The 15,304-nt window shown below is 56.0% G+C and overlaps 1 protein-coding gene across 2 annotated transcripts in view; it reads left to right on the top strand.

Annotated features, from left to right (window-relative positions):
- Positions 1-15,268, top strand: part of SCAP (SREBF chaperone) — a 71,897-nt gene extending 56,629 nt beyond the window's left edge. For both annotated transcript variants that reach the window (XM_075082027.1, XM_075082026.1), the window contains exons 11-23: positions 473-571; positions 967-1,185; positions 2,187-2,620; positions 3,323-3,517; positions 4,361-4,562; positions 5,428-5,543; positions 6,284-6,854; positions 9,296-9,381; positions 9,876-9,958; positions 10,935-11,101; positions 11,922-12,002; positions 12,911-13,117; positions 13,537-15,268. In XM_075082027.1, coding sequence (XP_074938128.1) covers positions 473-571; positions 967-1,185; positions 2,187-2,620; positions 3,323-3,517; positions 4,361-4,562; positions 5,428-5,543; positions 6,284-6,854; positions 9,296-9,381; positions 9,876-9,958; positions 10,935-11,101; positions 11,922-12,002; positions 12,911-13,117; positions 13,537-13,782 — 2,706 coding nt within the window. In that variant the 3' untranslated portion in view covers positions 13,783-15,268. The remainder of the gene's footprint in view (positions 1-472; positions 572-966; positions 1,186-2,186; positions 2,621-3,322; positions 3,518-4,360; positions 4,563-5,427; positions 5,544-6,283; positions 6,855-9,295; positions 9,382-9,875; positions 9,959-10,934; positions 11,102-11,921; positions 12,003-12,910; positions 13,118-13,536) is intronic.
- The last annotated feature ends 36 nt before the right edge of the window (positions 15,269-15,304 follow it).

Raw genomic sequence — 15,304 nt, 5'->3', positions numbered from 1 at the left:
GGCTGTCTTTGGCTGGAGAGTGATCGATCCAGTTCCTGAGCAACCCGTGCTCCAGTAGGAATTTTAAATCAGGGCTAAGGTTTATCAGTAAAGGGCAGGAAACTATCACTGTTGGAGGCCGTTTGGCTTTGTGATTTGAACGCATGGGCAGGAGGCTGAGAGCTGTGGCTGCGCTCTGCCACAGCTTTGTGAACTGGGAAAGCGTCCTCTGGCAGTTTTTCCTTTAGTGCTTTGACATTTTATGGCTAAGAAGAACAAAGAATGTGAACCTGAATAAATATGCTCTTGAGTTCGCACATGGACTTTTCTAGCACTAAACTATTACAAAATATCAATCATAGGATTTGTCAGTAAAATAGACTCAGGCCTGCGCTCTGGGCAAGAGTTTGCTGATATTCCCTTTTCCTGAAGTTGAAATATTTACCGTTGTCTCCGCAGCCGCTGTAGCTAATCAGTGCTTTCCTGTCTGCAGGAGTTCTGCCTCTTTGCTGTGGTCGGCCTGGTGTCTGACTTCTTCCTGCAGATGTGTTTCTTCACTACTGTGCTGTCCATTGACATTCGCCGTATGGAGGTAAGGAAGGGCTGGGAGCTGCTCTTGTGGAAGGATTAAAGGAAGCACACCCTGTGGTTTTCACTCTAACCAGCAAAGACTGAGACGTACAAGTTTGGGCCAGTACTTGCTTTGTTACACAAACACAGGGGCTTGGGACAGGATGCTTGAGGGAACAAGATGCCCTCAGGAATATAAATGTGCAGATTGGGGGTAAACGGGCTGGAAGGAGACATGGTCAGAAACAGATGACCATGGCTGGGTGAAGAAGAGAGTGTGTGCTGGAGAGAAGCTGGGACAGATTGACTAGAGGGTGAAGGTGGGAGCTCAGACATAGGCATGTATCGAAGGTGCACAGGTTTCTCTCGAGGGACCTCATCACCGCGGCTCTCAGACGTTTACTTTTCTCTTGGCAGCTCGCTGATCTGAACAAACGCTTGCCAGCAGAAGCCTGCATGCCCCCAGCGAAGCCTGTCAGCCGCTCTCAGCGCTACGAACGCCAGCCAGCTATGCGACCTGTTACCCCCCACACCATCACCCTGCAGCCGTCGTCTTTCAGGAATCTGCGCCTGCCAAAGAGGCTGCGGGTGATTTACTTCTTCGCCAGGACCCGGCTGGCCCAGAGACTCATCATGGTACGCCATGTGGTGTTTGTTATCTGGTGCTCCTTCCTGCTGGACACTAACACAACCCAAATAGGCTTCCGAGGGAGGGGGGGGTGCAGGGGGGAGCCCCATTTTAAGGCATCCTCGTACCCCTGCAAGGCTTCTGCTGCCCCGTGGTAAATACAGTTCAGGATATGCTTCCCCAAGAACATTGCTCTGCATGCATTCGCTCCAGGGCTCTGCTGCTTGCATGATGTTTGGGTGGTAGCGGGTAATTTTCTGATAATTGCTTTGGGACAAAAATCTGCTTTTATGTAAGCAGATTTTCAAGGACCGTATGAGTGGAGAGAGGAGATGATTTCTGCTCTGCAAACACGTTTTGCTCCTGCATATAATGTGGACTAAAGACATGGAGATATTTTGCTACATGAAAGACTAAAGCTTTTCCTTTTGCGGGTGTTAACTGCAGCAGTTACACCAGTTACTGCCTCTGCTTGTCCCCCTGTCTCTGTTCTGGGTGTCTATAATGGGAGCGGAGGAACATGTGTGTTCCTCGCCTCTACAAACCACAGCCCAGCCCGTTACTGTCCACGAACCATGGTGGCACTTTAAGTTAAATGAACACATCAGTCTGTGAACTGTGGCTGCTGCAGTTGGTCTTGCAGAGCTCATGAGCCAGAACCCTGAATTAAGCCTTCCCAGCCCTGTTTGAGGGGGGCAGGCGTGCTGGTCCCAGCCGCCAGCGAGGAGTCTCCTCCCTGCTGTGCATTTGTGTGGGAGAAGTGGGGCTCCCGCCACCAGGTTGAGCCAGATGGCTCACAGAAAAACAGTCTTCAGTTCTTGCACGTGCTGTGTAACCTCTCCCAGTCCTCTTAGAAGATGCGTCTGCTGGGAGTAAGACCATAACTGAGTGCAGGGCGTCCCCTTGGTCGGGATGTGGCTGATCAGCTCAGACGGCTGAGGCGGCGTTGGGGGCGGAGCGCGAAGGCCATTTACTGAACGAGCTTGTCTCTTTTGCTCATCGTATGTAGGCCGGGACAGTGATCTGGATTGGAATCCTGGTTTACACCGATCCTGCTGGTCTCCGCACTTACCTCACGTCACAGGTCACTGAACAGAGTCCTTTGGGCGAAGCAGGTCTGCCTCCTATGCCTGTTCCTGGAGGGGTCCTACCTGCTGGGGACCCCAAGATCGATCTCTCCGTCTTCCCATCGGACCCTATGCAGCTGTCAGAGAACCAGACTCAGCAGCGTGAGCAGAAGTCGGGGCTGGAGTCCCTGAGCAGGCTGGAGACAAACCAGCACACTTGGGCCCACGGACCAGAGGGCAAAGGGAATGGACAGGTGGAGATTGGAGCTGAAGGAGAGGTTACCTGGGGAGCAGAGGATGAGGAGATTTGGAGGAAGCTTTCCTTCAGACACTGGCCATCCCTCTTCAGCTACTACAATATCACTCTGGCCAAAAGGCAAGTGGGCTGGCATCGAGTGCCGCAGGCGCTTTGAATTGTAGAATTGACGCCACGCGTTTTCCTTTCTTGTGTCCTTCGTCCTTCGGAGTGAGATAATTTATGTGCCATGTGGCTTGCTCCAAATGAGGAGACGGTTAAACAGGCCCTCCTGTGTGGTGCAGAGGTACCAAAGCCTCCAGGACTGCTTCTCTGAGAATAAGGGCTGTGATTCTCTCGCTGTGCTCTTGGGTTTCTCACTTGGTTGCCGTCATCCTTTACCCTGGAGATGACATTTAGAATTTTGTAAAACAATATATGATCATCTGCAAGGGCTGGGGATGGTACATGTGAGGAATAGAGACCTTTGAGCTGAAGAAACTTCTTGGTGAGATCTTCTGTCTGGCAGTGTGCAGGAAGCTGGACCAGATCATTCTATCCTTACTTAAATGCGTGTGATCCATTTGATCTCATCAGCAGTTCATTCCACTGTTGGCTCTTAACCTCTTCCACAGTTAAGGGTCAAGACCTGGAAAATAATCTTTAGAAGAAAATATTTCAAAGTAGGTCTTTAGTTTAGAATACGTGAAACCACCGGACTGAAGGTACATACTGATGCCTACCTTGGCTGCTAGCGAGAAGATGGGCTGGGTAACCTCTTAGGGGTTTTGTGTCTTTCGCGGTTGTTGTTCCTAAGCTATTCTCACCTTTCCATTCCTTCAGATACATCAGCATCCTTCCAGCAATCCCTGTCACGCTGTACCTGAACCCACAAGAGGCCTTAGAAGTGCGGCATCCCCAGGAGGCTAACCGCTACCACCCCTTCTTATCTTCAAGCAGTGGGAAGCTGGATGCTGAAGCTCAGCCTGACCAAGCCTCACCCAAGCTGCAAGGGCACCAGGATGTCACCCTTTACAAGTAAGAGAGTCCTTGGTGCAGCCTCCCAACCGTGCCCTAACTCCCTTGGAGACGTGGGCTGCTCTTGGGCTGTTTGGCTCTTCTCCTGGAGGGAAACCAAAAAAATCTTTGTAAAGCTTCAGTGCAAAATCCTGCGATGCCCAGGCCACTCCAGCTCAGCTAGCGCAGCATTAGGTTAATCTCTCCTGGCACTGTTTCTTCTGAGCTGCCTGGCAGGAGGAGGTGCGTGCAGCCTGGGTTGTTAGCTCGCACTAGTAATGCTAGTAACTGTTGTGCAATTAGTCACGCATTTTGAAGATTAAATTTACCTGTGTTTTAACTGGATGGCTTGGTGATGCTAAAGCTGTTGCTCTTAGCACCACACGTGATGCATTCCAGGGTTTATCACGCGGTAACGGGGATAGGAGTTTGTCTTTGGGAATAAATGTTGTGATTCAATAATGCTTTATTGGCTGTTAGATCAAACTCTCATGCAAGCAGGGACCTTCCTTTCCTGCTGAGAAGTCTGGCTCCCAGCTTGCCCTCTGAATCTGCAGTTCTCCTTTGGCTGTTGAACGTACTTTATATCCCGCTCCCCATCTGGCGTTTTTCTTAGTCTTAGTTGCTATGTACATTTTTATTGAACAGTCTGAAAAACTTGTTGAAACTGATGTTTTCCCATTAAAAAAAAAACCCTTTAATTTTCCACAAATCCCTATAGCTTGTTGGAAATGTTTCTCAGCTGAAAAATTTAAACCAGCACCATATGTAATACTTCACAGTATTTTTCAAACTCTATCCGTGGACTAGTAAGTGGCTCTTTTATCTCACCTTCTTTTTGGCTTTGTGTCTGTTTCCCACCAGGGTGGCCGCTCTGGGTCTGGCCTCAGGCATTATCCTGGTCCTCCTGCTCTTCTGCCTGTACAGGGTGTTCTGCCCCAAGAACTACGGGCAGAACGGGCTCTCTCACAGCAGGAGGAAGAGGGGGGACCTGCCCTGTGACGATTACGGCTACTCCCCACCCGAGACTGAGATTGTCCCCTTGGTTCTCAGGGGCCACCTCATGGTAGGTCGGACGGGGGCAGTCCTTACAAGAAAGGCGTTTGACTGACTGGCACCACGCAAATGCTGTTCTCGTTGTTTTATTTCAATAACAGCCCTCACACAGGACAGAGCAGCCATGCGATTTAGCGTAAGGCAGCCGTGGAGGCTGACAGCCGGGGTGAATGCGATATATTATATATCTAGTAAGAAACTGTAGTGTGAAGTTTCCTGCAGGACTTTCCCATTTCTTCCTGCAACTCGCTCTGAGCAATTGCTGTTACTACCTCCTCTGCAGAGCCAACCGTTGGCTTTTATCGGCTGGGCTGATCCAGCCTTCTTTGCTGGTGTAGCTCTGGATTCCTGGTATTTAATGCCTACTGGATCCTTTTTTCCCTGCCTCCCGAAAGTTAATGCGTAGGTTTGGGCTGTTAAATGTTGTTTTCAGCACTAAAAGCATCCATGGGTTTGCACGGAAGTGTGCTGCTGCTCAGTTCTCTCATTTTTCTTGAGGGGAAAGATGTTTCTTCCCATTCTGAGACGAAACAAAGCGCTCGGGCACCCAGTCAGATGGAGTTCTGAGACACTGTGCCATGTCTTCCAAAGAAGCTGCACCTCTGTTCCTGATCCTGCCATCCCTTTGGGCCATACTTTGTCAGGGAAAGGGAAGACAGAGCCTGTTTGATTTGCAGCAGTCTAGTGCACACCTAGGACTCTGGGCAAAGATGTCCTCGTGCTCCCGGAGTATCCCCAGGTTGCTAAGCCAGCCATGCAGTTTTGACATAAAACGTATCATTTCCATAGCTCCTCTGCCACACGCAAGGTGATCGTCAGGGTCCAGGGGCCTCGGTGGTGCTACGCGCTCAGCTGTGCTTGTTCTTCCTTCCCAGGACATCGAATGTCTGGCTAGTGATGGCATGCTCCTTGTCAGCTGCTGCCTGGTGGGCCAGATCCGTGTGTGGGATGCTCAGACTGGCGACTGCCTCACCGTTATTCCCAAACCGAGGTAAGTGGTGTCCGTACCAAGTCACTCAGCTGCGGGCAGGGCCCTCCGCCGTCGCTGCTCAGCAGCTGGCTGTCGTGGTTCAGCCCCAGGCGGCACCTAAACACCCCGCAGCCGCTCGCTCACTGCCCCACCCCTGTGGGACGGGGGAGAGAATCGGAACGGCTAAAGTAAGAAAACTTGTGGGTTGAGGTAAGAACAGTTTAATAATTAAAATAAAATAATATGGATATTAATAATTATTATGATGATAATATCATGAAAAGGAAAAGGGAAAAAGAAAAAAAAAAAACCAGAAACACAAATGATATAACCGGTCACCACCCACCAACCGACGCTGCCCGTCCCCGAGCCGCGATTGCTGCCTCCCTCCCCCGGCCAGCCCCTCCCAGGTAACCTACTGGGCACGATGTTACATGGTATGGCATATCCCTTTGGTCAGTTTTAATCTGCTTTCTCAGCTGTGCCCCCTCCCCTCCCGGCTGCTTGTGCCCCCGGCAGAGCGTGGGAAGCTGGAAAAGTCCTTGACTAGTACAAGCACTGCCCAGCAACAACAAAAACATCGGTGTGTTATCAGCGTTGTTTTCATACTAAGTCCAGAGCGCAGCGCTAGGCCAGCTGCAGCGAAGAAAATTAACTCTATCCCAGCTAAAACCATGACACTGTCGTAGCCCCCTTTGTATGAAATCACCCCTCTCTGATGGTAGAGGTGGGAGGGCTGAGCTTTTATTACTGTGTTTTAGGTTGCGAAGGGACAGCAGTGGCATCTTCGATTACCAGGAAAGCTGGGATCATAGTCCAGATGGCAAGAATGGTCTGGACGACTCTTTTGAGAACAGCCACCAGCTCAAGAGGATGATCAGCCCTCCCCAGCCTCCGCTTTTCTGCGACCAGCCAGACCTCACATCCCTCATTGACACAAACTTCTCGGAGCAGGTGAAGGTGGCCGAGTCAGAGACGCGGCTCCGTGCCGTGGGCAGTCGCCAGAAGGAGGCTGGGTACGACTTCAGCAGCCTGGTTGGTAAAGTGTACGAAGAGCACAGCACCTCCAACTGCATGAACTTCACCGGCCTCTCAGCCCCGCACGGACAGGCTGCCTTCTGTGTGGGGAGCGGCAGTCCCCGGTCCCTGGGCTGCGGGACTGAGGAGGGGGGCTGCAGCAGCCGCAGGAGGAGCCTGGGGGACGAGTCTTTTATGGGGTTTGACAAATCACCACCACTTCCTTCCTGGGGAGAAAACTTGGAGAGCTCTGTCTGGAGTCTGGACCTGCAAGGGAACCTGATTGTGGCTGGCCGGAGCAATGGGAAGCTGGAGGTGAGGAAGCTCGCAGCCAGCCCAGGCGCTGGGTGAGCTGCCAGCAGCTCTTTAAGGCTGAAGAAGCTTAAAGATTGCCCTGTCATTAAGTAATGTTACTGGTCAGTCCTGAAATAAGGTAAAATTCATGGTGAATTTTGGGGTCGTCCTGTGTGGCGACAAGAGTTGGACTCAATGTTCCTTGGGGTCCCTTCCGACTCTGAACATTCTATGAAAGTTAATAGGAATTCTGTAGGAATGATACAGGGTTTGAAGCTAATTTTAATTGGAAATTTAGATCTCCTCCACTGAGAAACTTTAAGAATTAGTTTAATTTCATTTTTGGAAAGGAAGTCAGGAATAAACCTTCAAGGGTTTTGAAGATTGACCTGTGCTCCATGTGGGCGGTGCTCCTTCTTCCCAGCAAAGACACAGGCAGGCCACTCGACTGGTTCCCTTGTCCTTTAAATATGCTTTTGAGACCAGATGCCTTCTCTCGAGCAGCTGCCTTGAGACACTGACTGAATTTTGCTGCTGAATCTTGTTTCCAGTCCACATCGCAATATTGGTTCAAAATCCAGAGTGCTCCATGCTCAGAACAGGGCAGATGTGGGGCTGAGTGGGAGCAAAGAGGGGTGCTGCAGAGCCAGGGATGGGCAGCGGGCAGCAGGAGCCTGTGCTGCCACAGGGTGCGTTGTGGTGCACCGGGGCTAGCGTTCGTTGTGACCCTGCTAAGAAAGGCATTCAGTTTGTGAAGTGTTGGTTAAAATCATAGAATCATAGAATTACAGGATGGTTTGGGTTGGAAGGGATGTTCCAAGGCCATCCATGAACAGGGACATCTTCCACCAGATCAGGTTGCTCAGAGCCCCGTCCAACCTGGCCTTGATGTTTCCAGGGATGGGGCATCTCCCACCTCTCTGGGCAACCTGGGCCAGTGCTCACCACCCTCATTGTAAAAAATGTCTTCCTTATATCCAGCCTAAATCTCCCCTCCTTTAGTTTAAAACCATCACCCCTTGTCCTGTCACAACAGGCCTTGCTAAAGAGGTCACCCCCACCCTTCCCACAGCCCCCCTTTAAGCACTGGGAGGCCGCAATAAGGTCTCCTTGGAGCCTTCTCTTCCCCAGGCTGCACGACCCCAGCTCTCCCAGCCTGGCCTTGCAGCAGAGGGGCTGCAAGAGGGGCCCTCAGAGCATTTCTGTGCCCCCTCTGGCCCTGCTCCAACAGGGCCATGTCCTTGCTGTGCTGAGGAGCCCCAAGCTGGATGCAGCGCTCTGTTAATGTCAATACCATCTATTGGCATTAAAGCTAGAAGGAAGAAGAAGGTAGTGTGATCTTAGGTCCCTCTCACTGCAGGGAGCCCCGTGTTGGGCAGACCTCCAGTCCAAGCATGGCACACTGTGCAGGTCGTCTCCCTGGAGAGGTCAGCCAGCGCTGTGGTCCTTAGAGCTCTTAGGGGATACCAACCGTATGGAGTTTAACAAGGGCAGGTGCCGGGTTTTGCCCCCGGGGCAGGGCAGCCCTGGCTGTACAGACAGACCGGGGAACGAGGGGCTGGGGAGCAGCTCTGCAGGGACCTGGGGGCTCTGGTCCATGGCAAGTTGAACACGAGCCCCCAGCGTGCCCTGGCAGCCCAGGGGGCCAACCGTGCCCTGGGGGGCACCGAGCCCTGCATCGCAGCCGGGCGAGGGGGGGGATTGTCCCGCTCTGCCCCGCGCTGGGGCGGCCTCACCCCGAGTGCTGTGGGCAGCGTTGGGCGCCGCAGGACATGGAGGGTATAAAGCTACTGGAGAGTGTCCAGAGGAGGCCACGGGGCTGGGGAAGGGTTTAGAGGGGAAACCGTACGAGGGGCGGCTGGAGTCCCTGGGTTTGTTCAGCTGGAGCAGAGGAAGCCGAGGGCAGCCCCATGGCGCTCTGCAGCTCCCTCCCGAGGGGGGGAGGAGGGGCAGGGCTGGTCTCTGCTCTCTGGTGCCCAACGCCAGGCCCCGAGGGAATGGCAGGGAGATGTGCCAGGGGAGGGTGAGGCTGGGCATTAGGGAAAGGCTCTTGCTCCAGAGGGTGGTGGAGCCCTGGCACAGGCTCCCCAGGGAGGCATCACGGCACCAGCCTGGCGATATTCCAGAAGCACTTGGCCAAGGCCCTCAGAGACACGGTGTGAATTTGGGGTGTCCTGTGCAGGGACAGGAGCTGGGCTCGGTGGTCCTTGTGGGTCCCTTCTAACTCAGGGCATTCTATGATTTTCTTTGAAGAAAAGAATTGTATTCATCATTTCTGCTTTCAAACAAAAGGATGTTCACTTGAGAACTTGCTGCTTCACTTTAAGGTAGATAGAAGGATATCAGACACCCAAGGGGGCCAGGGGATGTGTGCGGCCCAGCACGGGTTAGCTGTTACGGGGATCACCGACTCCTCGATTGACAACAGTCAGGATCACAGCAGCGACCCTTTCTCCTTCCAGGTTTGGGATGCTATTGAGGGGACCCTCCGCAGCAGTAACGATGAAGGTCAATCTGGCATCACAGCGCTCGTCTTTCTGAACAACAGGTAATTGGATTTGTGCTCGGTGATGTCCTGCGAGGGGAGGGGAGCATGTGGTGTAAGCCAGGACCGCAGCCCTGACCCTCCTGCCAGGGAGGCTGAACAGCTCCGGATGGCAGAGGCTCAGCTGGGAAGCCTCTTCCTTCCCACGCGTTGCCCCTCAAGCTGGGCGTGGTGGAACGAGCTTTCCTGAATCCAGCTCTGTTCCAGCAGCCACTTCTTCACATGGATATTCTGGTAGCCGAATATGCAGAATAACTCAGGGCTGGGAGATGGGGTCTTTGGGTCCCAGCTTTCTCTGTGCTGTTACTCAAGAGGCACCGCGATCTCCCAGTTTATCGTGGTCTGAGCTTAACACAATATCCAACTTCCTTGTAGTCGGGAATGCCTCCTCACAGGGGGAGCCTGTGTGGTTTGGGCTCTGCCTCGGAAAGCACCTGGTCTCAGGGCTGTAGGGGCGGGAAGGGGTCTCCCCTCATGTGCCTGCGTTTCTCCCTCAGGATCGTTGCCGCCCGTTTGAATGGATCTTTAGATTTCTTTTCACTAGAGACACACACGTCCTTGAACCACCTGCAGTTCCGAGGTAAGCCAGCGTCCGAGTGTGCTGTGCACCGCTGACCTCCGCTGAGCCTTTTCCTCCTCCCTTGCCTTCTTGCAGCTGACTCTTCCTCACACCCACTTCATAAGCTTTTGTAATAATGCTCTGCTGAAAACACCCTGTGCTGCAGGATGCTGAACCAGCTGCTGTGGAGAGGTGAGGAATACGTGGGGAGTCCCCGATGCAGGGAGAGCTTCTGGAGTGCTGGTTTTCTCCAGTGCGTAAGTCTGGAGCCTGAGACGTGCTTTCCAGGGTCAGCTCTGCCCCGTACCTCTTTCCTCTCCCACTTGTCGCTTAGTTTCTCCTTCAGCAAGGTCTGTTCTCAGTCATTTGCACACCCTGCAGCTCTGCACAGCCACAATCCAGCCTGGGGCCTTGGCACAGCCGCGACACGCACAAAACTCGCCCGTGGTGGTAACTGGTTTGCAGTGCAGTGGCCCCTTTGGTTCTGGAGTGGCCGGGAGGGGCGAGCAGCCCTGGCCTTACTCCGGGAGAATGGTTGCATGCCGGTGGGATGCCCTGGGATCCACAAGCTGTAGGTCTGGAAGTGGAGCAGGCTCTGTGGGAAGGGACTGGCTGTGGAAACGATGTTTCCCCACAGGGCGTGGAGTCTTGTGCCCAGCTGTCTGTCCTGCCTCTCTGACGAGGGTAACTGCAGTGCTCTTGGGCTTCAGTGGCCCCAGTCTTGCAGTTGACTTACTGCATAGGGGCCGCTGATGTGCAGAAGGGAGTTCTGCTGCTGAGGACCCTGTCAGAGACCCTCATGAGCGCTGAGCCACCGTAGCTTCTGCTGGCATCCGCCAGCATGCCGAGCGTTTGGCTCTTGGGAGGCCCAGGTTCAAATTCCTTAAAGTTTGGCATCCAGGCATCCCTGATGTCACACCACGTCTGGGTGATACTCGTTTTGGAGCATAAGGCTGTCTCTGCTGTGCTGAGGACTAACCTGTGTGTCTCTCCACAGGAGCCCCAAGCAGAAGCAGCATCCCATCGTCCCCCGTGTTCAGCAGCAGCGACATCATCCTGTGCCAGCTCACCCACACCGTGTCCTGCGCGCACCAGAAGCCCATCACGGCGCTGAAGGCTGCGGCCGGACGGCTGGTCACTGGGAGCCAGGACCACACTCTGAGAGTAAGGCTGTCGCTGGTGGGCTGCGGGCGCTCACCCGTCCTGCAGACGCTGTGGGACGTGGGCAGGGGGGCAGAGCTGACGCATGCGCGTGCACAGAGGCAGGCGAGTGTTTGGGGTGGTGTGGTTGGAGTCCGGTGCGTTCCCGAAGCTCCCCGTGTTATTTTCATCTGCCTGGAAGGGGCTCCTTGGTGGAGCGAGGAGGACAGAGCCCTCTGAGAGGTATCTTAGGAAATGGAGTGAGAGCCTCTTGCCTTAGAGTGACTTCATGAATAGAAAGGTGTAGGTTCTGTCTTAGTCATAGAATGATTTAGGTTGGAAAAGACCTTTAAGATCATCGAGTCCAACCGTTAACCCAGCCCTGCCAAGCCCAGCACTAAATCATGTTCCCAGGTGCCACGTCTACACGTCTTCTAAATAGCCCCAGGGATGGTGACTCCCCCACCTCTCTGGGCAGCCTCTTCCAGTGTTTGACAACCTTTTTGGTGAAGAAATTTTTCCTCATATCCAGTTAATTAATTAACCCAAGTCTTCCTGTTGTCCCTTCCAGCAGCAGCTGTCCCCTTCAGCCACGCACGTTGCTTCCCTGCCCTGTTGCTGCCCGACAGGCATTACCCCCTTCCCCTGCCCTTGGCAGCAGTGTCCTGTGACCTTGCTGCCCTGAATCGCCGCAGGCTCTGACTCTGCCATGAGAGGGGGGTGGCAGTAAGGACAATAAAACGAGATCTGTTGCCTCATTAGCAGGAGCAATAAGGCTCAGGTAGTACCGTTCTGCAGCACAGCCACCCCGCGGACACTCACACCTGCCTCTTCTGCCCTGCAGGTGTTTCGGCTAGAGGACTCGTGCTGTTTGTTCACGCTGCAGGGTCACTCAGGAGCAATCACGGCTGTGTACATCGATCAGGTAGGCTGCAGCTGGCTCTGCACCGGCGAGAACATCCTTTATACAAGGCTGCTGAGCCACTGGTACAGCCAGAGGGACCTGGCTGGCCCCCTCCTCTGGTTTGCACATGGAGGTGATGTCTGAGGACACGGAGGCTCTGCTGGCCGCAGTGACCTTGCGCTCACCTTGTGCCTTGCGAGCTGAGCCAGTGTTTTCCCCTCCAGCTAACTGCGAGCTCAGCAGTCCCTTTCCCTGGGGGCGGTTTGTCTCCCTGCCCTGTTTGGAGCAGGAAAGTCCCATTCCCGCTGTACCCATGCCGCCAGCTCAGCTGTTCTGACCACAGCCCTGAAACCTGGGAACCTTTGAGGGCAGAGCTGGGAGCAGGGGCTGAAACGGGCCCAGGAAATGTTCCCTGCCCTGTGAGTGTCTGCCCTCCTGGGGACCGGCTGGCCCCGAGAGAGGCACTGTAGGTGTAGCTGAGCTGATGCACGGCTGGAGAGGCGAGCGGGGCTAGTGACAGGGCCCAGCAGTGCACGCCCTGCTCTGCAGTGTCCCCCAGGAAGGCTTTGCCTCCCCTCAGACAGAAGGAGAGCCACACCTGTGTGCTTTACAGCCCTGGTTAAATGAATTCAGGTGTCTCTGCAACAGCGAGTCCTGCTGGGCTTGGGGTTTCACCTCCAGCCTGCTCAGACCTGTGTGCAAAGGCAGGGAAGACACGGAGCGGGCAGGTCAGCGTTCCACCCACATTCCTGTGACCTCCTCCAGCCCGGGAGCATGCCCGGGGCACTGGAAGTGCTTGTACACGGAATCGGCCTGCGTGTTCAGCGGCTTCCCGCGTCCGTGGCGCTGCGGGGTGTGAGGGAAGGGTTGCTGCCGGCCGCCTGCCGAGGCCCCTGACCTGGCCCTGCCCCTGCCCCATGTCCTTCCAGACGATGGTGCTAGCGAGCGGAGGCCAGGACGGTGCCATCTGCCTTTGGGACGTGCTGACGGGGAGCAAGGTCAGCCACATGTACGCCCACCGAGGGGATGTCACGTCCCTCACCTGCACGACGTCCTGCGTCATCAGCAGCGGCTTGGACGACGTCATCAGCATCTGGGACCGCAGCTCTGGCATCAAGCTCTATTCGATCCAGCAGGTTGGTAGCTGGGGAGCAGCCAGGGAAAGCGTAAGGGTGGGTCTGTGTTTCTCTAGACCCCACCAAACCCCGCAGCCCACCTCTGCTGGGCTTCTAGTGTGAAGGGATCTCTAGTTAAACTCCGCGTGCTTTGAAAAAACTTCCCTGTTTGTAAATATAATGTGCAAGAGCTCGGAAAAGACAGACTCAGTTGCTTGGCTGGACCCAGCTGCGAGGCTCCGTGGCCCCGTTCCAGCACGTGTGCGCCCCCGGGGCTGGGCTGGCAGAGGGGCTGCGGCTAAACAGCCTCCTCCCAGCCACAGCAAGGGCTGGCCGTGGCAGCGGCCTGGGCAGGTGGCTGCCCTCCCTCACGGAGGGGCTTCCTGCCAGGACACCTGCCGGGGGGGGGCCTGGCTCTCTGACATCTTTGTTCCATGCAGGAGATGGGCTGCGGTGCCAGCCTGGGCGTGATCTCCGACAACCTGCTGGTGACAGGAGGCCAGGGCTGCGTCTCCTTCTGGGACATCGGCTATGGCGACCTGCTCCAGACCGTCTACCTGGGGAAGAGCAATGAGTCGCAGCCCGCGCGGCAGATCCTCGTCCTGGAGAACGCTGCCATCGTCTGCAACTTCGGGAGTGAGCTCAGCCTGGTCTACGTGCCCTCGGTGCTGGAGAAATTGGACTGAGGAGGAGGAGGGGCAGGTGCTGGAGCTGGGGTGGAGCGAGGCAGGTGGGACAGGGTGCCCCGGGCCCCTTCTGTAGTTGAGGGCAGCGTAGGCAGGCGCGGGATGGGCTCCGAGCAGCGCCGTGCTGAGGGGACGGGGACACTGGCTCTATCGCTCTGTCCGTGCCTCTGTCGCCTTCCCTCCTCGCAAACTGGACTCTTGTCACCCAGCGGTGTGCGGGGCCTGAGCCCTCCTCTGCTCCCCGGTTCCTGCATCGTCCGTGTGGTCACGGGGCCTCCCCCGAGGGCGTGGGTGCTCCTGGGCCTGTGCTCCAGCGCGCTGCTGGGGACAGGATGGGAGCTGGGGCCGGTGTGTGGTGGCTTCCCAGAGCTGGGGGAGGGTTGGTGGCTGTTGCCTGTCCATGAGCTAAGCTGGGCCCAGCCCTGGCTCAGCAAGTTCCAGCTTGCTTGTAGCCCTCAGGACAGCGGGGTGGGAGCGGGCCCATGAGAACAGCCCTGGAGTGGAGCAGCCGGGCGCTGCCAGCCCTCAGCGAGCCCCTGGCCCCAAGCACCGCTGTCACCACCGGGGAGGGCTGGGGCTGACCCCGCAGGGGCACTGGGCTTGGCCTCCACGTGCCTTAGAGTGCGGGCTGGGCCCCGACGTGCCTGGCTCCGGGCTGGCCCTGCTCCTCGCGGGCTCCAGGCCACAGCAGTCCCTGCCCTATTTATTTATACGCTGTATATATTTATTTATTATGGCAGGAGAGCGTGGGATTAGCAGCCCGGCAGCGCCCACCAAGCCGCCGTGGTAGAGCCACGCTGGGGCTCGGGACCCGCTCCCCACGTGTGCGGCCGCCCTTCCCGCCTTTCTCCTTTGCCCGGTTGGCAGCAACAGCACCTTCCTCCTCCTCCTCCCACTGCAGGGCCTTTTCTCTGGTTGGGAGTGGGCAGGCAGCCCCTGCCCTCGTCCTCCCTGCAGGAACTAGGGAGAAACCCCCTCGGGGGAGGGGGAGACAGCCCGACTGACGCGGGGGGCAGGAGGTGCTGGGGGAGCCGCAGCAGGACCAAAGTGCCCTGCGTGGGCTGGCAGCGCCCCCCAGTACGGGGCTTCTCCCGCTGGGCCTCTTCCACCACGCACAGGGCCAGGGGGCTCAGCTCCCCTCCCCAATTGCACTGCCGGCCCCGGCAGCGAGGGCCTGCAGGGGGACACGAGCCCCCAGCCCTTCCTCCAACGCTCCCTTCCCTCAAGTAAACACCGATGACGTCTGTTAATCGAATCTTGGTGATTGTAGAGGCAGCGTCGTGCCAGCCCCGCGAGCAGAGGGACCGAGGGCTGGGGGCTCCCAGGGACCCCTGCCCACCCCTCCCCTCCGCACGGCGCCACGGGTGGCCTTAGCCCTGCTGTACGCTTTGTACCGTACAGGGCGGGGGGGAAAAAATGCTTTTTGTACCAGATCGTGTTTTATAACGTGTACCACGACACCGCCATTAAACCAGAACTAACCCGAGCGTGGCTGCGCCGCTGCTGTGCCCCTCGCAGCCCC

This window comes from Phalacrocorax aristotelis, chromosome 2, assembly GCF_949628215.1.
Source record: "Phalacrocorax aristotelis chromosome 2, bGulAri2.1, whole genome shotgun sequence".
Taxonomy (NCBI): Eukaryota; Metazoa; Chordata; class Aves; order Suliformes; family Phalacrocoracidae; genus Phalacrocorax; species Phalacrocorax aristotelis.
The sequence above is the reverse complement of the archived record's forward strand: the minus strand, read 5'-3'. Positions and strand labels throughout refer to the sequence as shown.